At 34.9% G+C, this 27,385-nt stretch overlaps 2 protein-coding genes and 1 non-coding gene across 3 annotated transcripts; 2 read left to right on the top strand and 1 right to left on the bottom strand.

The window, feature by feature from the left end:
* The first annotated feature begins 13,450 nt into the window (after nt 1-13,450).
* Nucleotides 13,451-17,631, top strand: LOC145119486 (endoglucanase 6-like). Its single transcript, XM_079055150.1, has 8 exons — nt 13,451-13,826; nt 13,930-14,142; nt 14,571-14,771; nt 15,466-15,555; nt 15,653-16,102; nt 16,196-16,544; nt 16,621-16,692; nt 17,023-17,631. Exons 1-8 carry the CDS (start codon nt 13,614-13,616, stop codon nt 17,310-17,312), a joined length of 1,878 nt encoding a protein of 625 aa, XP_078911276.1. The 5' UTR covers nt 13,451-13,613; the 3' UTR covers nt 17,313-17,631.
* Nucleotides 17,632-20,556: 2,925 nt separating this feature from the next.
* Nucleotides 20,557-20,770, top strand: LOC145122913 (small nucleolar RNA U3). Its single transcript, XR_013714809.1, has one exon. It is a non-coding gene; the product is annotated as a small nucleolar RNA U3 (small nucleolar RNA).
* Nucleotides 20,771-21,715: 945 nt separating this feature from the next.
* LOC145119082 (long chain acyl-CoA synthetase 4-like) lies at nt 21,716-26,560 on the bottom strand. Its single transcript, XM_079054724.1, has 17 exons — nt 26,164-26,560; nt 25,250-25,313; nt 25,057-25,146; nt 24,623-24,805; nt 24,468-24,507; nt 24,294-24,388; nt 24,018-24,185; nt 23,749-23,859; nt 23,578-23,665; nt 23,417-23,483; nt 23,248-23,323; nt 23,030-23,147; nt 22,703-22,948; nt 22,498-22,637; nt 22,229-22,411; nt 22,022-22,141; nt 21,716-21,932 (listed from the first exon to the last, which is right to left on the bottom strand). Exons 1-17 carry the CDS (start codon nt 26,313-26,315, stop codon nt 21,891-21,893), a joined length of 1,983 nt encoding a protein of 660 aa, XP_078910850.1. The 5' UTR covers nt 26,316-26,560; the 3' UTR covers nt 21,716-21,890.
* Nucleotides 26,561-27,385: the final 825 nt, after the last annotated feature.

The following is a 27,385-nucleotide window of genomic DNA, read 5'->3' as shown; positions in this document are numbered from 1 at the left end:
TCTCTCTCATTTCCCTCTCTAAAAACTCGAGACTCCAAGGCTGCCTTTGAGCTTTTCACCCTCATTCAGTAAGTATTCTCATCCTACATTGAACATTATCCACTCCTTCACTCAGATTATGAATCTCTCATAACAAAGGTCACCATAATTGTTCTTAGATCTTCAACTCTCCAAGCTCCTACCAAGTGTTCTTGACTTGGAAACCCTTTCTCTTCAGCATTCATCTAAGGAAATCACTCAAGGTGAGTTCATACGCCTACATTTTCATGTTTTCTTCAAGTTTTAAGGGGGGAATACAAGTTAATACATCAAAAACTTAACTAAATTCAAACAACAACTTTCATCAGAAAAGTTGAGTCCTATTCACGGACTGTTTTGACCAACTTAGACTTAATATATTTCAAAACTGTTTAATATGCAAGTAGTTCAGGTTTATACCTTTCTAATGACTTCTTGCAAATCTCCATACGCTTTGTCTACAATTTATGGTGATTTTCACAAAACTGCCTATCATTTCAGAAACGAATTTGGGCCAGTCTGTGAATATGAACAATTTTGCACAAGTTAGATACTTCTAAAAATCATAATAAAAATTATGAATAAACTAGACACATTTATTAAACTCTCATAGTTTACGGATTTAGTTTTCGACTTCGTATGATTTTTCTATGATTTTTCTAAAACAGTGCAAAAAGGTTAAAAACTAGTTAACAGCCTATAACTTTAACAACACTTTGTAACATGTTGAACAAAGTGCTTATCTTTGATGATTTCATATTTTACATGTGTTTTCTGTTAAGTTACATTTAAATAGGAGAAATTACTCACCGAATTTGTAAGAGTCCTTTATCATTACAAATGTACAAGGTGAAACACAAGAATGTTAGTTATGCTTTGCTAAACATACTACTTACACAGAAAAAGGTTTTACACTCAATACAAACGGGTTTTTCATATACTACATGATAAACTAAAATAGTAATTGTTTATGGATTTCACATCACGAATTTATTACACGAAGGGTAATTTCACTTCCTCCACGGAAAAGGTTTTATGTTCAAACTATACGTAAACTAGTTAACGTAAGTTGTGAGACAATTCTTCAATTGTACTCTTAGAGTACGAGTTAAAATTCCTGCAAGTTATAACCAGAATCTCTTATACGGAGAGTGTGATAATTGTGTATAGATCTATATTGGGATTGATACCCCACACCTCGCTGCTAGCTACAGCAGGACCTGCAGGTCTACGGGTGACAAAAAGTCATACGATCTTGACATCTAAAAAACGTTGTAGCAGGTTAATTCTAGTTATAGTATGGTTATAACGACTCACATAGGGAGTTAACAACATTTCAAGTTTACGGGAAAATTCTACTTTAAAAAGGGGTTTTATCTATTTAACACTACAAACACGTCATAAGTACAAAATACACACATACTCTCGGTCTTGGGATTTAAGACTACATGACTTTTATAAGGAAAATATTGGATTTTTCTTGGATACACATTACAATTTCAAACACGTTATAAGTACAAAATACACACATACTCTCGGTCTTGAGAATTAAGACTACATGACTTTTTATTTATAAGGAAAATGATGGATTTTTCTTGAAGCATACATTACCATTACAAACAAAGGTTTTCAAACTCTACATCCAAAAGCTTATGAACTCACCAACTTAATTGTTGATACTCTTTCAAAACTACTTGTATTCTCAGGAAACCAGTGAAACAGGTAACCAACTGCTTTTGAGGATGGGACGCAAGACGTCAATTCATACATTTTTGTCATCATAATGTAATTGATTTTGAAACATGTAAACTCATACTATGGTTTAACTTCTTCAATTATATTTATGATGTTTATATTTACTATGAGCACTATTATACTTGTTGTTGTGATACTATACATGATGTTCGCCATCCCCGGACGTTTCCGCCATCCTTGGTTTGGGGTTGTGACATGAGGTGAGTTACCTTCCTGTAGGAGTGGGTCTAAGGCCACAATGCCGACCCACTAGTAGGAGATGTTTGTTAGATGATTGTCTTCGTGATAATTGTCTGGTGTGACACTATCTGTTATGCTATATGTGCTAGTATGTTATGTTACTACGTGGTAGTGGTAGGGGTGAAATAGTCCCCGGTTACCAGTTGAAAGATACCGAAGGGGACGCTAGCTCACAGTTACTGGTAGAAAGATACTGTAGGGGAGCCCAGCACCCGGTTACTGGTTGAAAGATACCGAAGGGGAGCCTAGCTCCCAATTATGCCAGTCAGATACCGGTTGAAAGATACCGAAGGATAGACATTATGTGTATATGGTATGGGGTATGATGGGGGAACTCACTAAGCTGTGTGCTTACGGTTTTCAGTTTTGGTTTCAGGTACTTCCTCTTCGAAGGGAAAGGAGCCGACACGGTAGCAGCGCATCACACACACGATTTTCTGCATATGAGGTTCTTGGGATTTGTACTCTGACTTTATTACTATCTGATGACATGCTTCTGAGACATATGATCTATGGTTTATGAAATAAGATAACTTGATGTTGTTTTCTATAAATTGTTTTATGAATCGTTAAATCAAAAATGAAATTTTTGGTCTTGAATTTTGGGATGTTACAAAACTCATTTCATCCATAAAGTGTTTACAAAACCATTGTTTCAAAAATATTATTCAAAATCAGAGTTTTCCCAAGATCCAATGTCAAAAAACAGGAAGATGTGCACGATCATGCCTTCGCTTTCTCACGATCCTCTGAAGTACCTGAAACAATAAACTAAAATTGTAAGCCAAAGCTTAATGAGTTCCCCCAAAGTACCACTACACAACATAACAAACAAAAGCATACAAACATGAGCCTTCATCCTAACTGGACCGCCTCGCAAGGCCTACAACTTATCTGGACCGCTCTATAGGCCTTCGGCCTGAATTGACCGCCTCGCAGGGCCTACAGCCTATCTGGACCGCCCCGGGTGTCTTGGCCTTCAGCACAAAGCAGGACCGCCTCAACCCAAGTACCCAACCACAATATAGATCTACTAATCAGCCATATACTATCATATCACTATCCTATAACCAGGATACATAATCTAGTGGGCCGAAATTGGTTCCTTCGACCCACGAGATGATTGACGTTATGAGTTAAAACAATAAATGTTCATAACATACAATAAAAATAAAATTAAACTATATAATTTTTTTGAATACATACTATGTTTCAAGTTGGGAACGATATGATTTACTTTTCTCTTCTTCAAATAGAAATTTCTTGAATCATGGTAACTAAGAGGGTGTTTGGCTAAGCTTTTTAAAACAACTTATTGTTGGATTAGGTGTCTAAGCCTATAACTATATTTGGTATGTACTTGACCCGATAGTAGCATGGTCCTTTTGGGTTGCCTTCACCAGAGCAACTTGACTGGATGATTAGTGGAGAAAGAGGATATTATGGTTTATTAATATATTATATGAATAATATATTAAAAGAGAAATCATATTGATTAATTAATATTGGTCAAGAATTAATTTTGTGATCAAAAGATATTAATTGAACTTAGGGGACTAGAATTGCAATTATAGGATAATTGTATTTTGGGTTGTGGATCCTTTGGATCAAGGGGTGGACGAAATCAAGGAGGAAGCCCACTTTGAATTCGTCCAAAGGCCTTATTTCATAAGGTTTTATTGGACTGCTTAAGGCCTAAGCTATCCAATTAGGGTTTTTGACTGAAACCCTAGCAGCTCACCTATAAAAGGAACCCTAGGGCATCAGAAATCGGGACAAGAAAAACCCTAGAGATCTAGAACCGATTTTGAGCCTCCTTCCCCTCTCTCCAAGATCATCCAACTTGCTTTGGTGTTTGTGATCAATTAGAGGTATTACATTTGTGATACTAAGCTCTTGAAGGTTGAAGATTCTTGCTAATATTGAAAGGTATTCATCTAAACCTGTTTAGTTATAGATTTCGATTTTAGTATGCTAGAATTAGGGTTTATAAGCTTTGGATGATTTTCGTGTACAATAGAGAAAACTAGATCCAAACCTTTAGGGTTTGCATGTGCACCATAGGATTGATGTAATGCTCAAAACTCATCAGTGGTATCAGAGCCTAGGCTGTTTTCTATTGTATTTGATGCCTTGTATGATCATTCTTTGCTTGAAATCAAAATTTCTTCCTTCTGACTGACAAACTCGTCAAGTCACCTGATGAACTCGACGAGTCAGATGAACTCGACGAGTCCAGACAGTGACTCGGCGAGTCGGAGAGTCAGAGAGCAAATATTTCGGGATTTTGACCTGTTTTGAGTTGGGATAATTACCAAAAACGTTTTTAATTAATAAAATTCGATTTTTATTAAATTAATATGATTGTCCTTATCAAAATAGAAGATAATTGTCAACTAATTGGATAATCATTGCCTTATATGATAACTTTAATTAATTGAATTATTTGATTGAATTATCTTGCCATGAAACTGAATTAGGTCAAATTTATATAATCAGTAATTAATTGTTAATTAAATTATTTGTAATTTGAACTAGATAGTTTTGAAAAGTTTCAAAACTTGCCCTCGGTTTTTGGAATTTAAAATTTTGATTAAAAGTTTAATTTTGAAATATTTAAATTCTAAACCCTAGAATTTTACAAGTTTAAAATCCAACCCTTATACTATTATAATATTATAAGATTAATAATATATGTATAAGATTAAGCTAGTCTTACCGTTAGTAGGCCTCATTCACGAAGCCGATCTATAAGGGGGTATAAGGTTGCTACCTATAAAATGGCAGTTTAATGGGTGTCCACTCTCACCCACCGCTTCCTTGATTGGTGGAGGGTCGTTAGCCGAACGGGTAGGATAGGGCAACTAATTCCTCATTAAAAGTATAATGGTTAATAAAGTAACTAAATGTTTTTATAAAATTCCCAATCTTAGTTACTTTAGGAAAAATGTGAAATTGTATGTTATTCCATGAAATTGCACTTTGCACCTTGCCAAGTCGTTAGTGGAGCGTGTGTGGCTAACCGGCACACTAATTTGGGACTAGCTTGGGTGGCAAAGGGTGGCTCGATGTTTATCATAAACTAATGGAGCGTGTGTGGTTAACCAGCACATTGGTTAGGTGGTAAATGACATCGAGAGCACCAATCATATTTGCATGGTTATCCACACCTTGTTTGTGATCCTCGGTATCCCAGTCACAAACTTGAAGGGCATAATCGAGATTAAACATGCCATTGAAAAGTTCAATGAATCTCAAAAGAATCTAGGAATTTCAATTCATTTAAAACTTAAAGTCTTTTTCGTTTTTCATGGTGAAAAATTGGTAAATCGTCATTTACCTACCTTCGAATTATTTGCATTTAGATTACGGCATCCCTTTTCAGAATTGTAAATAATATTGTTGGATCCTAGCCCTAGTTTTCTCATTTGGGTGTTTAATTGGGGATTTATATCTAATCAAATCTTTGTCTCTTTTCCTTTTCAGATGTCTAATCAGAACAACAACAACAACGCTTCAGGCTCCTTCTCTCTCATGAACCTTTGTGGGAGAGTGATCTTTAATGGCACCAACTTTAACGACTGGATTAGTAACATACAGTATGGTGACCAGATACGAGGAAAAAGAATATGTTCTCGATAAGGAGCTCAAGGAGGTTAATGTCAATACTGCCACTCCTGAAGAAATAGCTGCCTACAAGGCACATGAAAGGGATGCAACGAAAGTCCAGTGCATCATACTAGCTACTATGACTGCTGAACTCCAGAAGTCCTATGAGGACTATTATCCCTATGAGATGCACCAGGACTTGATGGAAAGGTACCATCAAAGTGTCAGGCAAGAGAGGTATGAGATCATCGCCTCGATGATCACTACCAAAATGAAGGATGGAGAGTCCATCACGGCCTACTTGCAGAAGATGCAAAGATATGTGGACTGCTTGCCAAAGTTAAATGTCAACTTCGATGAGGAGCTGGCGAGTGATATCATTCTCCACTCCTTACCTCCTTGCTACGACCAGTTGCGTATGACCTATCACATGAATAAATAGGAGGTTACACTTAGCAAGCTTCAAGGTCTCTTGCAAACTGCTGAGAGCAGTTTAAAAGGCAAGTCTGTTGCATCAACTCCTGCTGTTGTTGCCCCTATCCTGGCTATTGGGCAAGGTAAAGGGAAGAAGAGGAAGGCTCATTCTAAGAGCTTCAAGGGCAAACCCCATGATGGATCCTCTTCTAATGGGACCAAAGCTGGTTCTGCTACCCCCTCCACCAACCCTAAAACTACCACGAAAAAGGGCATTGGAAGCGAAGCTGCCCGAAGTACTTTCAGGATATCAAGGATGGTAAGATAAATCCCACCTTCGCAGGTATTTATACTATTCAATCTAATAACTCATTACATGCTAGTTCTTGGGTCCTTGATACAGGATGTGGTTTTCACATTTGTTCTGATTTGCAGGGTCTAAGAAGAAGTAGGGATGTGGAGCATGGGAAGATGAACCTGATCATGGGGAATAGGAAAGTGTTTACTGTCACCAAGATTGGGGTTTACTCTTTAGTGCTTAGTAGTGGGTTAGGATTAGATTTGAATAATTATTGCTACTCGTCTAATATGGCGAGAAACATTATTTCTTTTTATGGTTTGTATAAACAAGGATTTAGATTTTCATTTAACAATGAAATTAGTTCTATTAATGCTTATTTGAATGGTGTTTTCTATTTTGAAGCATTGCCTTGTAATGGAATATATGAAACTGTGATGATTGTTGATAACTTAGGAAATAATGTATTGCAAATCGATTCATCCAATGGTTTGGACAAAGCATGCTTGTGGCATTGTCGTCTTGGACATGTCAACAAGAAACGCATGGCCCAACTCCAAAAGGATGGAGTGTTGGAGTCATTTGACCTAAAATCATATGACACATTCGAGTCTTGTTTACTTGGAAAGATGACCAAGTCACCCTTTAGTGGTACTTGTGAAAGGGGTGAGGGTTTGTTGGATCTCATACATACTGATGTATATGGGCCCTTCAGATCCACCACAAGGGACGCTTGTCGCTTCTATGTGACTTTTACTGATGATTATAGCAGATATGGGTATATCTACTTAATCAAGCATAAGTCGAAAACTTTTGAAAAATTCAAAGAGTTTAAACAAGAAGTGGAGAATCAGTTGGGCAGGAAGATAAAGATGTTACGCTCCGATCGGGGTGGTGAGTATCTTAGTATCGAGTTCTACGATTATTTAAAGGAATGTGGAATAGTTTCACAATTGACCACCTAGGACACCACAACTCAATGGTGTGGCTGAGAGGCGCAATCGGACCTTGTTGGACATGGTTCGTTCCATGATGAGTCGTGCTTTGCTACCTATCTCATTATGGGGGTATGCCTTAGAGACTGCCACCCATATCCTTAACCTAGTCCCTACCAAGAAGGTTGCCAAAACACCTCACGAGATGTGGACAGGGAAAGCTCCCTCGTTGGCACATATCAAGGTTTGGGGTTGCGAGGCTTTCGTAAGACGAGAGACTCGCGACAAGCTCGAACCTCGTAGTGAGCGGTGTATTTTCATCGGCTATCCACAGAATTCCTTTGGATATCTCTTCTATAGACCGAGTAACAATGTTGTCTTCGTTGCGAGGAGAGGAGTCTTTCGCGAGAAAGAACTCATATGCCAAGAGGAGAGTGGGAGGAAAATTGATCTTGAAGAGATTCAAGAGTCAAGCAATGAAGGAACCTCTAACACTTGCGATCAACCCGAGGAGGAAACTCCTGTTGAACCAGTTGATGAGTCCTTACCTCTTAGACGTTCTAGGAGAGTTAGTGTTCCACCTGAGTTTTATGGGTTCCATATTACTACTGAGGGTGATACGTTTATTAGTGATAGTACACTAGTAATTTGGATGAACCTAACAGCTACAAGGAAGCCATGGCAGGCGCGGAGTCTGCAAAATGGAAAGAGGCGATAGACAGCGAGATTCAGTCAATGTATGACAATCAAGTTTGGAACTTGGTTGACAATGTACCAGGTCGTAAGACAGTCAGGTGCAAGTTGATTTTCAAGAAGAAGACCGACATGGATGGGAAAGTGCACACGTATAAGGCGCGATTGGTTGCGAAGGGCTTTACTCAAACTCCTGGAGTTGACTATGATGAGACCTTCTCACCAGTTGCGAAGATAAAGTCTATCAGGGTGATGCTAGCCATAGCCGCATTTCATGACTATGAAATATGGCAGATGGATGTCAAAACCGCTTTCCTTAATGGGAAGTTGGCTGAGGATGTTTACATGATTCATCCAGAGGGTTTTGTCGATGCGAAGCATCCTAATAGAGTGTGCAAGCTTGAGAAATCCATTTATGGATTGAAACAAGCATCTCGCAGATGGAATCTTTGTTTCGATGAGAAAGTCAAAGAGTTTGGCTTTACGAGGAGCGAGGATGAGTCCTGCATATATGTCAAAGCTAGTGGGAGCATAGTTAGCTTTCTCGTGTTGTATGTGGATGACATACTTCTCATAGGAAACGACATCCCGACCTTGCAGGAGGTTAAGTCCTGGCTTGGGAAGTGCTTCGCTATGAAGGACCTCGGAGAATATGTCTATATTCTAGGGATAAGGATAATGAGAAATAGGAGCAAGAGACTAATAGGACTTAGTCAAAGTACTTACTTGAATAAAGTGTTGAAACGTTTCTGCATGGAGAACTCCAAGAAAGGGGAGTTACCGATCCAAAGCAATACCAAACTGAGTAAGACTCAGAGCCCGAGTACAGAGACTGAGATAGCAAAGATGAGCCGAGTACCTTACGCTTCCGCAATGGGCTCAATCATGTATGTTATGATTTGTACTCGCCCTGATGTGGCCTTCGCTTTGAGCATGGTTAGCAGATATCAAGGGAACCCTGGTAGAACCCATTGGACCGCAGTCAACAATATTCTTAAGTACCTACGAAGGACCAAGGAATGGTTTCTTGTCCTCGGTGGGAGTGATGACTTGAGAGTACGAGGGTATAGTGATGCCAGTTTTCAGACAAACCGAGATAATTATCGATCTAAGTCGGGCTGGGTCTTTACTCTTAATGGAGGGGCAGTGACTTGGAAAAGTTCCAAGCAAGAAAATGTGGTTGATTCACGTGTGAATCAGAGTACACAGCAGTGAGTGAAGCGCCAAAGGAGGCAATATGGCTAAAGAACTTCATCGGAGACCTTGGAGTTATACCTGCCATAAAGGAGCCTATGGAGATTTTCTGCGATAACGAAGGTGCGGTTGCCTTGACCAAGGAACCAAGGGATCATGGTAGATCCAGGCATATCGACAGGAAATATCACTTTATTAGACATCACGTAGAAGAGGGACTCCTCGTAGTGAAGAGGGTAACGTCAAAGGATAACCTAGCAGATCTCCTTACGAAGGGACTGGGTAGGGTTAAGCACTTGCAGCACGCTAAGAGCATTGGGTTGAAGGACGATATTAGTTTTTGTGATTAGATAGCTTTTAGAAACTTGTAATAGATAAATTGTAATTAACATTTGATGATTAAATAAAAGGTGTTTTATTTATAAGTAAAGTTATTGTCTTGTGTTAATTATTTACTATTGTTTCACTTTGCATGTTTTGACTTCCTGAATAATAAGATTATTCGAACCATCCACAGTCGATCATACATTGGAAGTAGGTATGAAAGAAGATTGTCATGAATAGGTTTGTAGACTGTCTAAAGTGTTTGGACATAGCAAAAGATTGTTGTGATGTTCATGAGTGCTTTTGAAAAGAGAATTGGGTATTGGATTAAACCCGCGCTTACCTGAATCACTTCATGGAATTTAATCACGAGTGATTGTAAGACGATAATATCATATAGTCTTTAAGCCTAGATATATGAGTTGTTGTTTGTGAGTTGGTTGTGCATTGATAATGCGTAAACGCATCAGTAACTTGATGTTATAAAACGTATTGTTGTGTACAATTTAATGAGCAAATAGTACAAGCATATAAGTCGAAGTTTATATGTTCCTTTTGTCCCACAAGGATAAAAGTGATATCTTGGGCCCCTCGATGATTTGGTTTGACTTATGTGTCGGGCCCGGTCAGGACTAAGTTGATGTGTTCAATTAAGTTCTATGTCAGACAAATCAGAGATCGAGAAACAAACTGCTGGACAATAAGTATGACTATGTTCCATGTGATTGTCCACACGATATCTTGAGAACGGTGGATTATACGATTCCTTATCTATAGGACATGTTATTTGACTAGGTTAGAGTTGACAACGGCTTTTGAGAGCTACGATTGCTAATCGGATTTTGAAGTCGTACTTGCAATTATAATTATTAGACTTATCCAAGTGGGAGACTGTTGGATTAGGTTTCTAAGCCCATAACTATATTTGGTATGTACTTGACCCGATAGTAGCATGGTGCTTTTGGGGTGCCTTCACCAAAAAAACTTGACTGGATTATTAGTGGAGAAAGAGGATATTCTGGTTTATTAATATATTATATGAATAATATATTAAAGGAGAAATCATATTGATTAATTAATATTGGTCAAGAATTAATTAAGAATTAATTTTGTGATCAAAAGATATTAATTGAACTTAGGGGACTGGAATTGCAATTATAGGATAATTGTATTTTGGGCTGTGGATCCTTGGATCAAAGGGTGGACGAAATCAAGAAGGAAGCCCACTTTGAATTCATCCAAAGGCCTTATTCCAGAAGGTTCTATTGGACTGCTTAAGGCCTAAGCTATCCAATTAGGGTTTTTGACTGAAACCCTAGCAACTCACCTATAAAAGGAACCCTAGGGCATCAGAAATCGGGACCAGAAAAACCCTAGAGATCTAGAGCCGATTTTGAGCCTCCTTCCCCTCTCTCCAAGATCATCCAACTTGCTTTGGTGTTTGTGATCAATTAAAGGTATTACATTTGTGATACTAAGCTCTTGAAGGTTGAAGATTCTTGCTACTATTTAAAGGTATTCATCTAAACCTGTTTAGTTATAGATTTTGATTTTAGTATGCTAGAATTAGGGTTTATAAGCTTTGGATGCTTTGCATGTACAATAGAGAAAACTAGATCCAAAGCTTTAGGGTTTGCATGTGCACCATAGGATTGATGTAATAGTCAAAACCCATCACTTATTAGGTTCCACACCACTATAAGTTAAAAAAGTATTTGGATGAAAATAACTTATTCCGGTGGGGAACCTCTAATAAGTCATTTTTTCATAAGTTACCCTACACTTACTTATTAAATTATAAGCTAATAAGCTAATAAGTTATAAGCTAATAAGCAATAAGTTTTTTTCTCCAAACACCCCCTAATTTCACCACATACAAAACATCTCCTAGAGACTAGGATGAAGCGTAGTTGAATTTTCTTCATTACGATTTGTATTATCGGCATTCATTATTTCAATGGGCTAATCTAACAGAGTGAATACAAGTTGTATTATGCCGTAATGTTTATGTGGAAACAAATTTCTTAAGACGAAGAAGATGATCGAAGTTGTGGTAAGACGTAGTCTAATAGAAATAGTTGAATGATGCATGATTCTAAGGATATAATGTAATCATGCCATTAATTATTATGTAATATGGCGTAATCGCCCTTAAAGCCTAAGGGAGGAGGGAGTCATTCTCTCCCAATCCACTGAACCCACTGCCACATCAGCTTTTCTTTTTTATTTTTCTTTATATTTCCCAACCCACAACACACAGAAACCCTATCTTTTTCAACCCACTCAACTCATTCAATTAAAAAAAAAATACAAAACAATCAAGGTAAAATCTTAAATAGCAATATAGTTACCGCCGATACTACTCCCTCTTCAGCGAGTTGTTTAATTGGTTTCACTAACCCACTTCATCCTCTCTCTGTACTTTCTCTCTCTCATTTTCTCTTGTACCATGTGTTTTAAGACTTGTACCTTAGTTGTTTTGTATTTTTTTAATTGAGTGGGTTGATTGAGTTGAGAAATATAGGATTTCCGTGTGTTGGAGTTTGAGAAAGATGAAGAAAAAAGAAAGACAAAAACTGATATGACAGTGGATTCAGTGGGTTGGGAGGGAATGACTCCCTCCTCCCTAATTAGAAAACCATAATGGATGACTACATTATTTCTCATCGTAAGCCCATATATATATATATATATATATATATATATATATATATATATATATATATATATATATATATATATATATATATATATATATATATATATATATATATATATATATATAGGGGAGGGTTCATGCGAAAATGCAAATAATTTGCGAAAACGCGAAAACAAGAAAAACCTATGATATTGTGTCAACTCAACATTATATTTTGGAAAATAATTCATCCAAACTTTGAAATACATGATGATAATCGATAATAGATGAGAAATTGTTTCATATTAGCAAAGTATGATTTTTAACATTTTTATTATGAAAACATGAATTTAAAAATGATTAAGCACGTGAAAAAAATAATTATTAAAACCGTCTTTAAATCTATATTACCATAACATCATCCAATGTAAACTTACTATCTTTAATTTATTGCTAATAAATTTATTTTTTTATAGTACATGTGTTTGATTTTTATAAGATAAAATTTGTTTTCGCGTTTTCGCAAGATATTTATGTTTTCGCATGAACCTACTTCTATATATATATATATATATATATATATATATATATATATATATATATATATATATATATATATATAGGGTGAGATTCAATAGAGAATCATAATTAACCAAGGAACCAATCTTTTTTTCAACTTTTAGAATTTATTTTTTATAAAAAAAAACTAAAAATACAGAAATTCATAACTTTTTATCCTTTTTTCAATGATATCAAATTCGAATTTTTTTTTTACGTCAAATTCACAATGTGAATCTTTGAAAATTCACAATGTGAATCCGGATTCACACGATGAATCCGAAAAATATTTTTCACATTCACAATGTTAATATATGAATTTTGATATTTTTTTCGATAAAGAATAAACTCTAGAAATTGAAAAAAAGATTTGGTTTTTTGAAGAACCAATAATTATGGTTTTCTATTGAACTTCTCTCTCTGTCTATATATATATATATATATATATATATATATATATATATATATATATATATATATATATATATATATATATATATATATATATATATATTAAAAAAAACCACCGATTTTTTCAAGTAAATGTTACCCAACAAACTCACATGCGTTGCTCTCTTTTGCTCACCTGTTCATACTCAGAAAAACCTTTCATTCTTCAAATTTGTCCAATAATTATTTCTTATTACATTTAAAATAAAGATGTAGTTGAAGAAAACACATTTATTTTTTTATTTTTTAATAGCAGAAAACACATTTATTAATCTCAAACTTTTGGCATCTTCCCATCCATCTCCTGCATATATACCAACCCTTTTCCTCCATCTTCTTCCCCAACTCTCCCTCGCCATCTCTCATCCTTTTCTCCCTCTAAAACTTGGTGATTCATACCAGCATTGCCATTAGAACTACCCTGTTTCTTCGATTTTGTGTTCAAACACGAAAAAGCAAAAAAACCCAATTAAAACTGGTTTTCTCGATGGGGAAATTGGTGGGATTCTGTTCAATGGCATCCACTCTGTTTCTTATTATGGGAGTTTTACCTTTGGCTTTAGCAAGAGGACATGATTACGGAGAAGCTCTAAGCAAAAGCATTCTCTTCTTTGAAGCTCAAAGATCCGGTTATCTACCCGGTAATCAAAGAGTTAAATGGAGAGGAAATTCAGGGCTCTTCGATGGCAAAGCAAATGGGGTAATCCCACTTGTAAATTTTCATCTATTTCATGAAATTTTCGAAATCCCCATTTGGGTATTGTTGATAACTTGAAACTGATTTGAATTTTGTGATTTTGAAGGTGGATCTGGTGGGAGGGTATTATGATGCAGGGGATAACGTGAAGTTTGGGCTTCCAATGGCGTTTACAGTGACGATGATGTCATGGAGTATAATGGAATACGGGAATCAAATGGGTGCGGGTGGTGAGCTTAGTCATGCCATGGATGCTGTGAAATGGGGCACTGATTATCTCATTAAAGCTCACCCTGAACCTCATGTTCTATATGGAGAGGTACCCTTTTGTTGTAAATTTTATTTAAAAAAATGTTAGTGAGAATTCAAGTATGATGATTTAGAAAGTAAAAATCCTTTGAGGAAATGACATTCATGATGGAAAATGACATGAAGAGCCGAAACAATATTCGATTTCGAATATAAATACTGATTTTGTGGGTCCTGTTTTAATTATAAAAATAATAAATACAACACTTATAAACGAGAATAAAAATTAATATGTATGGATTTAAGTGTTAACTTAAAGTTAATGTTTGTTTAGTATTAAGTATAAGTTTGTGGGTCTTGACCCACAAATTTATACTTACTTGTGACCTTATAATATGAAATTAATTTGCATGAGATTTAGTAGTAATAATTAGATGTTGATAATATGATATATAATGTCTTTACGTGTTAAATGTGTTAATTAATATTGTGCTATAGGTTGGAGATGGTAATACAGATCACTATTGTTGGCAAAGACCAGAGGACATGACGACTTCCCGAAATGCATACAGAATTGACCAAAATAACCCTGGCTCTGATCTTGCCGGAGAGACCGCCGCCGCTATGGCAGCCGCCTCTATAATCTTCCGCCGCTCAAACCCTGCTTACTCTCAGGAGCTTCTCACCCATGCCTACCAGGTTAAATAAGCTTAAAGTACAATTTTTTTAATACATAATAACTATAAATGAAATTTTAATGTTCACATGCTTAAAGTACAATTTTTTTAGTGCATAATATGAACTATAAATGAAATTTTGATGTTCACAAGAAGCATTTTTGTAAGCTTAAATACATTGCATGAACAATAAATAAAAATTTAATATTTAATGTTCCTATCAAGTATTTTTGTAAGTTTAAAGTACAATTTATTATGCATTAATGCATAATGTGAACTATAGTGAAATTTAATGTGCACATGAAGTATTTTTGTAGTCATGTCACATGTGTGTCAACAATTTAAACGGACACCGTGGCAAAAGCGTATTTTAGCAGAAGATTGGCGCATGTTAGTGAAGCGGTTGGTGTGTAAAAACAGTTACGGTTGATAACTTTATTGTCTGGCAGGTTGTTGGCGGTTTAAGTTAGCAATAGGATAGGTGGCAGGCCTAACATAGTATAGTCTTTATTCCACTCTCTAGGTGTACAATAAGTAAAGCATAGGGTACATAGATCTAAAGTAGGGGCATTTATGTAATTTTAAATGCAAAGTTAATTCGGTGCACATGTTGGGTAAATAAATGTTAGGTATAATATAACCGTATAATTGCAACTTTTGTCATTTCCATTTTTACCCGTATGTTTTGTCACTAATTGCAACTTTATTTTCGTCAGCTTTTCGATTTTGCGGACAAATACAGGGGCAAATACGACAGTAGCATCACCGTGGCCCAGAAGTACTACCGATCCGTCAGTGGATACGCTGTACGTAATCACAATCTCCCCCAACAACCAATCTTAACTGTTTTACCAACCCTTGTCGAAATTACATATTTACCCTTCTATATTTGAATCCGGGCAGGATGAATTGCTTTGGGCAGCTGCTTGGATGTACAAGGCAACAAGCAATGAGTACTACTTAGATTACCTAGGTAAAAACGGCGACGTTCTAGGCGGGACTGGGTGGGCCATGACGGAGTTCGGGTGGGATGTCAAGTACGCCGGCGTTCAAACCCTCGTCGCCAAGTTTCTAATGGCAGGTAACGCCGGTGGAAATGCTCCGGTGTTCGGAAAGTATCAAGAAAAAGCTGAATTTTTCATGTGTTCGTGTCTCGGGAAAAGTAGTCAAAACGTTCAAACAACTCCCGGCGGATTAATTTTCCGGCAACGATGGAACAACCTGCAATTCGTTACAAGTGCGTCGTTCCTCCTCACCGTCTACTCCGATTACCTCACCTCCGCCGGGAAAAACCTACATTGTTCCTCCGGTGCCGTCGCGCCGTCGGAACTACTCTCATTCGCTAAATCTCAGGTAACGAAATGAGAAATTTCCCCGATTTTCTTCTTGAACTCGATTATAACCATGAAAATCGTCTAAAAGCTTTGGATTTTTACGTTTTTTTAGGTGGATTACATACTTGGTGATAATCCTAGAGCGACGAGTTACATGGTTGGGTATGGAAGCAATTACCCACAACAAGTTCATCATAGAGGTTCGTCGATTGTTTCAGTCAAAGTCAACCCGTCGTTTGTTAGCTGTAGAGGTGGTTATGCGACGTGGTTTAGTAGAAAAGCGAGTGACCCGAATCTGTTGACTGGCGCCATTGTTGGTGGACCTGATGCGTATGATAACTTTGCGGATCATAGAGATAATTATGAACAGACTGAGCCTGCTACGTATAATAATGCCCCTCTTCTTGGTATTTTGGCTAGGTTACATGGGGGGCATAATGGGTATAATCAATTGCTTCCTGGTATGTTATAAATTTTGGGGGAATTTTGTGTTTTTGGTGTGGTTTTTTTATTGAATGTGTTTGATGTTGTTTGTAGTTGAAATTCCTGTTGCTAAGCCTATTGCTGTTCAACCGAAGCCTAATCCAGTAAAAGAAACTCCATTTTCAGGTAAATCTAAACCTTTCTAGATGAAAATCTTGATCTTTTCTTAATAATTTGTGGTAAAATGGAGAAATGAAGATTACCCAGATCAGAAAAATTCTGTCGTCATCAACATACGATCAAACTTTGTAATTTTTTCAAAGGATACAATTCAAGATCCTATCTTTACTCTCTTAGAATCTTTTTCATATGAAAATCTTGATCTTACATTACTGATTTATTGGTAAAATGAAAAAATAAAGCTTACCCACATCAGAAATTGTTTCATTCTTCAACACATACAATCAAAACTAGCAAATCATTTTGAAGAAATCTAATTCTAGTTTTGTTTTTCAGCTCCAATTGCAATTGAACAAAAGACTACAACTTCATGGGTAGCAAATGGGAAAACATACTACAGATACTCAACTATAGTGACCAACAAATCAGGGAAGACAATCAAGAACCTTAACCTATCAGTCTCCAAGCTTTATGGTCCATTGTGGGGCCTAGCCAAGAGTGTAAGCGGGTCCTACGGGTTCCCAACATGGGTTAGCTCATTGCCAGCTGGCAAAAGCATAGAGTTTGTGTACATCCATTCTTCTTCACCTGCAGAAGTATCGGTTTCAAGCTACACATTAGCATAATTCAAGATCACAAAGTCAAGATCAAGTTTTTTCAAAAAAGATTTGTGTAGGAGTACAAGAAGTGGATTTTTAATTGTGGTTATTTTGTGGTATTTAAAGGTGTGTAAGAATGGAGGAAGAAAGGAGTGAAGGGAGGATTTAAAAGAAGTGCTCATCCTCTTTCTCATCCTCTTTAATATTATTAGCATAGAATGGGAAAGATAGATTAGGGTTGTTTGTTTTTTACTACAATTTAGCTTTTTAAAAGTGTTTCTGGTGTGTTTTGTGGTGTAAATTTGGCAAAACCTTAAGTTTCTATATGAATATATACATTATGTTACTCATTATTTGTTTTGCGTTTATAATAGTATAATATAAGACGAATTTCATAAAAGCCCTTATATTTTCTGTATTTCACTTTAAAAGTCATTAATAAATATCTTTTTTGCAAAAAAAAAAAAACAAAAAAACAAAGAAACACTAATAATTTGAATATTTTTCATTTGGGAAAATCACTCTAAAACCCTATGTATTTTGCCTGAATGCCTAAATAAACCATTATATTTATTTTATGATCAATTTAACCCTTATTAATATACTTTTTTTCCATTTAATGCTTTTTAACCGGTTGCAATTTGGCAACCGGTAACAATACTCACGTCGTATCAATTACACAATAAAGGTTAAGTTTAAAAGATGTTGCCAGCTTCAAAATCACTAAATTGTTTCTCATCGATTTCTTCTTTCCTCGCAACTGTTGCAGAATGGGTGATCGATCAAGTGGTTTGTTCTTCTTCTTCCTTAACTTCAAACTATAAAAACTTGTTGTGAACGACCAAATATGTGGACTTCGACTACCCGGAAGAACCCTGGCCTACATTTCATTCCGTGCCCAAATTCTCTGGTATATGAAATTCTAGCCTTGATTGATTTGATTTTGTAATGCTTACTCAGATACTACATTTTTTTGTAGGATCCTTCAAAAGATTATAAATTTTTTGTATGGGTAGATGAGGATTTGGGTATGCACTCGTATAAGAGTAAACTTAATGAGTTGCATAGGGAGAATATGGAATTGTTCAAGAAAATATAAACATTTCAAAGAATAATATGGATCTGGAGAAGGAGAACTTGGTTTTGCAGAAGGAGTTAATAAAGCTTAAGGTCAATGACAAACAGGAGCCTGATATATTCCTATGGAGGTTGATGATGTTTGGTATTGTTGTGGTTAGCATCTTCATTTTGTTTCTGTTTATGTAATAGGGCTAGTTAGGTTAATCTAAAATTGTTAAGTATGTAATAGGGTGATGTTGGTTTTACCCTTTTTTTAACTTTTGTAATGGAATTGTGATGTTAGTTTATTAAGCACATTTGTAATGGATTTGTGATTTTGGCTATTATACACATTTGTTTTTTGAAGATAATGTGGTTTTGTGAGTACTTGGATTGTATCAGGTTCCTTTGTTATAGTTGGACAGTTTTACCCTTGTGTTATAGTTGTGGTTTTGTGAGTACTTGGACATTTTTATGATTTTTGTTATGGTTCATTTGATTAGTATGGAATGGAATGAAATGAAGATTGGAATAAAAAATAGAACACGAATGGAACGAAGATTGGAATTAGGGACAGAAAGGAGAAAGAGGAATGGAATCAATAATACAACAGAGCTGGAATGAATATTGGAATCAGGAACAGGAATGGAATGAAGATTGGAATCAGGAACAAAAAAAAAAAAAAAAACTGTAAATGGAGCCTGGACACGAACAGCAGCTGCACAGGAAAGTAATATGATGCAAAAGTGATTTTCAAATCAGGGACAGAAAAGAATCGAACCAAATGCATAATGTTTGAATAATGTTTGTCTTAACACCAAATGCATATTGTTTGAATAAAAACCAACAATCACTTTCTGATAAGCAACCCGGTGGATGTACTAATGTGGGACAGAATGAAGATTGGAATGGAATTGAACATAGAACACGAACAGCATCAGCCATTTAAGCTTACATTTTTGTTATCGTTTTACCCTTTTCCTAAGTTTTTTGCTTACATTTTTTTTTTTGCATTCTTGAATTGCGATTCTTTACCCGAAATCAATAAAAACGCAGCTGCCATTACAGGTATGCTGCAAAAAAAAAAAAATTATGTTGACGATTTTGCCCTTGCTGATGCTTTCAGTTATTAGCACACCAAACAACCACCGTTACCATAAAATTGAGTATAATTACATGTTTTTGTCCAAAACAAACAAATCTAAACAGAAACAAACAGAAATTGGTCTCATGATTTATGTACTCTCCTTTGTCAAATTCTTCATCTGAATAGCTCAATTCACCATCATCAGATGACAGTTCAGGCAATTTCATTTCTCCTTGTACCAAATCATTAAAAAAACGATCCCATGTTGTCTTGTCCATTGAAGAATGAACATATTCTTCCTCTTCATACTCATCATCTGTGTCATTCAAACCGTCCGTATACACTTCAACTAATTGATGGGAACTTGAAAACATAGTCCCTGTTTACGGCTTCCTTAAACAATAAATGAAAACAGCAAATTAAGAAAAACGGCACCTCATGCCTTCGACGAACAGAATAAACAACATAGATGGATCGATTACCTTTTTTTCGTGAAGCTTCCCCCGATCCATGAAGCTTTTTGCTCGACCCTGCTTCCTTTCTTCTTTTCAGTAATTCCGATCGCAGACTACAAATGACGATGGTTTTCCCGCATAGTGATAATAACGTGTTTAGGTTATACCGGATAATTGAGATAGGTTAGACGGTTAGGATATTAATAAGGGTTAAATTGATCATAAAATAAATATAATGGTTTATTTAGGCATTCAGGCAAAATACATAGGATTTTAGAGTGGTTTTCCTTTTCATTTCAACCATTATTTACCTACTAAAACTAGTTAGCATGTTATAGATGCCTACCATAACTTTCAACCAAAATAAGATATAGTATCACATTAGGCTCTTTTGGACTATTTTCTGTTTTTAAGTGGATTGATTTCAACTACACTTTACCAATAGGACTAGATCATGTAAGTATTTATAATTTCCTAACCTTATTTAGTAGTTAAATAATAGCTTAAATGGAAAAATAATGTATACATATAAATACTTTTCTGAGAAAAATAAATGTAGTAACTTTTGCAAGGATTTTTCTGATAAAGACTGCAAATGGTCTTTGCCCCCACATCGGCTCGCATAACAAATAAAGCAAGATTTATAAAGAGCTTTGAGAGATGATATAGCACGACCTTACTTGAACAGGATCTGTTCTATAGGCTCGTACCTCTGTATTCTTGATTCCTAAGAAGACAGAAACCCATATCTAGTTGAAGAATCAGGACCATGTAACCGGAGCGTGATTAACAGAGTTTCATGGTATTGGTCATGGCTCAGTAGATGATCGTTGCTGCTCATCTTGGATGTGTTCTGGCATGGTTACATGGTTGTCTTACAGATACTAAAATCTCTTTTTTTTTTTTTTGGCCGGTGTCCTTTGGTTGTATGGAATATCTTTGCCTGTTTGAGAGACGCACACCTACTGCTCGACGAAATGCCTGAAGATATCAAGTCTAGACTACAGTTGCGACATATCTTATTCTCATCACTCTTGCCAAAAAGGTGTCTATGTAGTGGTCTGATTAACGTTGCTTACCTGTTTAGAGACGCACATCAAGTGCTCGACGAAATGCCTGAAGAAAGAAAGTTTCTTATCCTCGTAGTAGAAGTGTTGCTGTGAGAACTTTTAGATTAGCGTTTAATTTTGTGTTGTAGATTTGGCAAATTCAATATGAATATATAGATTGTGAAACACATTTGTGTTTTTGTTTGTATAATTTAACGAATCGCATTTTGTTCTCACTTACATATTTCTAGACAGAAGATTATGAATCATGTTTTTTCTTTGTATAATTTAACACATCGCATTTTGTTTTCACTTACATATTTCTAGACAGAAGATTATGAATCATGTATTTATAATCTGAAAATCATATCAATTATAAATATATGATTTAAAAGAAGTGCTCATCCTCTTTCTCGCTTTGAGTTACTCTCTCCTTGTTTCACCCATTCTCAGGTTCTTATTTCTACATATGTCGGAGGTCATGTAAAATGGTGTAAAATAAACTATATTTTAGATAGAGTTGAGATTAATTAAAATTGTTTCTTTCAACTATACTTGATCTATCTTTTTTTTCATGCAATAACATGTTGAGAGTCATGGTGTGTATTCAAGATTGAATTATGAAAGCATTGAAGAAATGTATATATATTATCTCCAACAATTGGGCCTCAAAAACAAAAGGTTAAATAACTAAACAAATACATCTCTTATTTGATTATACATTAAAAATCAAGTTTTCTTTTTTGTTATACAAGAGCTCCTTGCAATTCTTGATAGATATTAAAAGAAAAAAAAGCATAATAAAATTCGACTTCAATGTGGTCTTACAAATCATCTCAAAATATAACACACCAAAGCTGTACAATCACATATTTAAAAGAAAATACACTTCAGACATAAACATAAAATAGACGCTAAAGGGAGATAAGGAGACACCATCACATTAAGAAGCGATTCACCTGTTGTTAATTTTCTGGTACATGTTATCAATTACACTCTGCAAAAATAAAGTAATTTCATCAGAAAAAAAAAAAAAAAAAACATGTTTATTCCGTAAAACTTATATTTTATATTTTTATATTTTACCTGATAATATTTGAGCAACTGGGGTCTTTTCTTCTTGAATGTTGGGGTCAAAAGGTCACGCTCCATGTCAAAAGGAACAGGGTCAAGGTGGATCGCTTTCACAAATTCAAAACCTTTCAACTACAAGATTAAAATAAAAGATTAATTCATGGAAGCAGATAAGTGGTAAAATGGTTAGTCATTAATTAGTTAAAACGAAAAATAAACCTTGTTTTCTTTTCCGACTTTAGTGAGCTCTCCCAATACATATTCTTTAATTTTGGGATTTTCACATAAAGCTTCAAAATCCCCAGAAATGTTATGCGTTTCAGCATAATGTTCAATTGCTTGCTTGTTTGGATTTGCAACAGCAACAAGACAAGACTCAAAGCTGTTCCCATAGATCCATATCTAAAATACCAACCATAAATTAAATAACGTCTTAAATGGCTTTTTAGGTAAATAAGTTGAAATTGTGAGTATTTTAAGGTACGTACCGAATCAAGATCAGAAACAAGTCCAAATACATTCTCAAGATTTTCAACAGCGACATATTCTCCTTGTGAGAGTTTGAATATGTTTTTCTTGCGATCAATAATTTTCATGCTTCCATCAGGTTGCCACTCACCAATATCACCTAAACCATAAAATAAGTTAATAAGATTTTTCTTTTTCTTTTTTTTTTTTTTGTAAATTATATACCTGTATGGAACCAGCCATCAACAAGGACTTCTGCTGTAAGGTCTTCTCTTTTATAATAGCCTGCAAATAAAACATCTCCTCGAATACATATCTCTCCTTGTGGTTTACTTGAAAGGGCGTCATAATTCATTTCAGGAACAGATTCCAAACGGGCATCCAAATTGGGTACGGGTGGGCCCACGGTGCCCACCATTTCCATTTCGTTTGGTAGTGACACGAATGATCCAGCACAGGTTTCCGTTAGCCCTGTGTATTAATTTATTAAAATATAAATAATAGAAAACTTAAATGATTTAAAAAAATAAAAAGTTTATAAGGAATAATTACCGTATCCTTGAAGGACATGAGAACATGTTACTACTTTTAGGAAAGCTTCTACATGTGGAGCTAGTGGTGCAGCTCCAGAGAGAATAATGCGTACATTACCTCCTAGTCCCTGTTTTATCTGTACAAATGAAAAATGACGATTTTACCCTTGTGTTTAAAAGTCATGTTGAAGAAAGTAAGAGAATATATGGAAGATGATGTCATGTCATGTCACACACCTTGCTGAAGACAATTTTGTCACTTAATGGAGATGCCTCTGGATGTTTTTTTCCTCCCTTCATATTACGTAACTTGCTGCACAAGTTTAGCATGCAAATTATTTTGTGAACAAAAAATTTTAAAAAGTATTTAGTAAAGCTAGCTTCAAATGATAAAAATAATACTTACTATGCATAAGCAAGACTAAACAATTTGCTTTTGAGAAAACCCCCAGAAGAAATCTTCTGTTGCAAACCTAATAAAAATGGAAGAAATTCAATTCATTAATTAAATAAGGGAAAATTATGTTTTTTTGTAATTTGAACAATAATTAACTAACACCAAAATACCTGAATAAATCCTATCCAAGACACGAGGAACAGCACAGAAAATAGTAGGTTTTAGCTCCCCTATGTCTTCAATCAGCAATTTAACATCCTGTACATATATAATAATCCAAATTATGATATGATACATATTATTATTAAATAATACAAATAAAATTTAGTATTCATCTTTACCCCACGCCAAAATCCTATAGATGCTCCATGATTAATAAAACATTCTTCAATCACCCGATCAAATATATGTGCCAAGGGTAGAAACGAGAGATAAACATCATTTGAATCCAACTGGAAAATAAAAATTATCATTGTTAAGTATAAAATAAGCCAGAAATTAGTAATCCTTTTTCATGTTTATTATAAAAGCTTCAAAGTTTTATTTTATTATAAATAAAAAACTTTCAAAGTTTTATTCGATAAAATAAAAAAACTAAGTGGGAACTCACTGATGCATCTACACTCCCTAGTAGACGATGAACACCAGCTATAAGTGTCACAATACTGTTATTTGAAATTAGAACACCTTTTGGATCACCAGTTGTCCCACTAGTGTACATTATTGTACAGATGTCACTTTTCTTCTTCAGTGGGAGCTCAAACTGTTTATCATCACCCTGCAAATAGATAAAAATGATGTCAAAAATCAAAATTGAATTGTATTTCACATTTATACAAAACCCAAAATTTAATATTGCAATTTAAGAGATATAATAAGAGCATACCAATGACAAGAACTCCTCCCATGAATGTATTGCTACACCAAAACCTTCGCATTGTTCTTTTTGTTCAGGGGTAACTTTGCCAAAGCTCACAATTGCTTAAGAAAAACATACAAATTAGTAATTCTTTATGATGCATTTTTGTGTTCAAGAAACTAGACATGATGAGTAACTTACTTTTTAGATACTCTCCAGCTTTTGGAAATGTTTTTAGCACCTAAATGATAAAAACAAATTTATTGTCTACGAAAAAAATATAACTTTATGCTAAAAGATTCGGTTAACTTTAGTTTTATATAAGATAATAAAATGAATATGAGTGATTGGATTACCTCAGGGATCTTTTTAGCTTCTACAAAAGCAAGTGTAACCTCAGCATGGCAAATGATGAATTCTACTGCACCATGACCTAAGGTATCATATAGAGGTACACAGTATAACCCATGAGCATTACAAGCCTCCATGCTCATAACCCATTCTGCACAATTGGCACCATAGATCCCACACCTTCCTCCCTACATCATTAAACATTTTTTAACAAAAATGTATAATTAGTTTTTCAAGATGATGAAAAAGTAAAATTCTTGCAATGTGAAAAGAAAATGGTAAGAATAACATTGATCATACACTCTTGAAGAATGTTGAAGTTATAAAACACAAAAGGAAAGCAAAGGGTCAAAACCAAAGAAGGAAAACATAACATATATATATATATATATATATATATATATATATATATATATTATAATTGTATGAGATTACTTACAGGCTCAACACCACATGCACGGATGGCATTTCCAACACGTATCACCTTGTCGTATACTTGTTTGTAAGTCAACCACACATATTTTCCATGCTGTGGAATTAACAATGTAATATATAAACATGGTTAAAATGAAATCAAAGAGAAAGAGGGAGTGTAAATGTTAAAGTGTTATGTATAGTATGCACCATTGTACCTTTCCATCTACAAATTCACGGGTACCAAGCATGCGATTATTCGGGTATTTTTCCACTGAGAGGCTGTAACATAACCAAATAAACATTTTAAGAGATGCCATAGCAGTAGAATAGATAAACAATTACCAAAGTAACCATCTTTTCATACAATTTTATAGTTCTATTGAATCACTACTATTTGTATTTGAAATAGTGAAGTGGAAGATATGTTTGTCCCATTCCCATATGGGGGTGATATAAAAGAGAAATCAGGCATATCAAGATCAAGTGCAGATAGCAGAAATTTCTGTGGATATGGATGTCACAAACTCTCAACAAGATATTAATCATCTTAGATTAGAGAACTTCCCAACTTGAACATCAACTGTTCTCAAACAAATGGAATTTGCGAAGTTTGTCTTTAGATTTTATATAACAAACAAGTTTTAGCATAGCGATTACTGATCGTCCAAATCAAAGTTTAACTTTAATGACCCTCCTCTAGGTCATTCAGAAACAAAAGTCAATTACTCGAAGAAGATGCCACACGCAACAGAAAACATAGGTATCAATGAATTGCTAGCAGGAATTAAACCGACAAAAAAACTAAAAACAAAATAAAAGTCAAACATAATCGGAACTGCTCCTTATTTCAAGGATGATGAGATCAGATTGTGCAATTAATAATTATATGTGAAAGAAGTCAACTCAGTTCACGAATCGCAACGCAAGTTAAGAAAACGGAATTATAATCGGAACCGGAACCGGAAACGGAGGAAATCTGCTCTAAGTTAATGTAAAAATGCAGTTATTCCAATTCCAAATCTCAACACCACTTTAATCTGTTAAAGTATTCCAAAATACGAAGCAGTTTTCACAAACAGATAGTTGAAACAAGCAAAAAGTTAAGTTACAGATCTAAACAAACACTCACCGGAAAACATCCCAACATGAATCTAAACCATCGATTGGAGGCGGAAAACCATCTTTAGCAAACACACTACGGTAGACAGGCCCCATCGACGGCTTTCCATCTTTCGCCTCAATCGCCGGCTCCACCTCTACAATGAACTTCTTCGACGCCATTCTCCGATCTCTCTTTCTCTCTCTCTCTCTCAACTCTCTAACTATGACTGTATATATCTATGCAATATAACCGCGTAACTTGATGTGGTTATATAAGTACTTCTTCCAACTGTAATGGAATTACCGGTTGCGGAGAGAGATATGACAGGGTGGTGGTAGATGGCGATAGGTGGCGGAGGAGTCAGAACGCGAGACAGATTCCGATCCTAGTATGTAACGCTTGCCTCCATTGACTTGAATAAGAATATATATAACCACTATTTTACCTTTTGATAATTATTAAATTTGAATTTTAAATTACAACATGAATGGAGATAACTTATATTGAACTTTTATCACACGTATACAATATTATAGATAATTATGCATTAATAGTTTAGTTTATATAAATTCAAAATAATTTTTTTAATTACAAGATGGGTCGAGATCATTTATATTTAATTTTTATCACCTGTATTAGATATTATAGATAATTAGCATTAATAGTTTACTTTATATAATTTCAAAATAAATAATTAAATAAATAAATAAAACCCAAATATGAATTTTCGTAGACGCGTTTCTGACCAAGCAGGTTCTTGACCAAAACGGAAGAAATAGCTCCATTTTTTGTTTTTTCAAATTATATATATATATATATATATATATATATATATATATATATATATATATATATATATATATATATATATATAATTGTCGACGATGGCTCTATTTATAAAAATGACCCCTACACTCTTTTCCTTTATTTACAAACCATCTAATTTTACAGAAATAGTCTCTACTCTTCTCTTTTGACAAACTATCCACCATTTTATTTCTTTTAATGTTTTGATGTTTTAGAAGATTACAACTTATAATTTTGACATCTAAAATTTCATGTTTACATATATTTTAATTTCATTTTAAAGGGTTCTTTTTTTAAGTTATGATTCTATTTTGGCTTTTTTTAATATTTAGGCAATGTCTGGCGTATTAACTGAAAAGCTAGCTGTTAGCTGAAAAACTAATTGATAGTTGAAAAGTTTATTGTTAAATAAAAAACTAGCTGGTAGCTGAAAAACTCGTTG

Source organism: Lactuca virosa, chromosome 6 (genome assembly GCF_052849685.1).
Source record: "Lactuca virosa cultivar CGN04683 chromosome 6, Lactuca_virosa_CGN04683_v6, whole genome shotgun sequence".
NCBI lineage: Eukaryota > Viridiplantae > Streptophyta > Magnoliopsida > Asterales > Asteraceae > Lactuca > Lactuca virosa.
This window is presented reverse-complemented; position numbering and strand designations above follow the sequence as displayed.

Excerpts from the sequence above, each read along its gene's own strand:
- LOC145119082 (XM_079054724.1), bottom strand. The coding sequence starts at position 26,315 with ATGGCGTCGAAGAAGTTCATTGTAGAGGTGGAGCCGGCGATTGAGGCG. Across the intron at positions 23,666-23,748 it reads CTATAGGATTTTGGCGTGGG|GATGTTAAATTGCTGATTGA; the intron begins GTAAAGATGAAT and ends ATATATGTACAG. Across the intron at positions 23,148-23,247 it reads ACAAAATTGTCTTCAGCAAG|ATAAAACAGGGACTAGGAGG; the intron begins GTGTGTGACATG and ends TCATTTGTACAG.
- LOC145119486 (XM_079055150.1), top strand. The coding sequence starts at position 13,614 with ATGGGGAAATTGGTGGGATTCTGTTCAATGGCATCCACTCTGTTTCTT. Across the intron at positions 13,827-13,929 it reads TCGATGGCAAAGCAAATGGG|GTGGATCTGGTGGGAGGGTA; the intron begins GTAATCCCACTT and ends GTGATTTTGAAG. Across the intron at positions 16,103-16,195 it reads TCTCATTCGCTAAATCTCAG|GTGGATTACATACTTGGTGA; the intron begins GTAACGAAATGA and ends ACGTTTTTTTAG.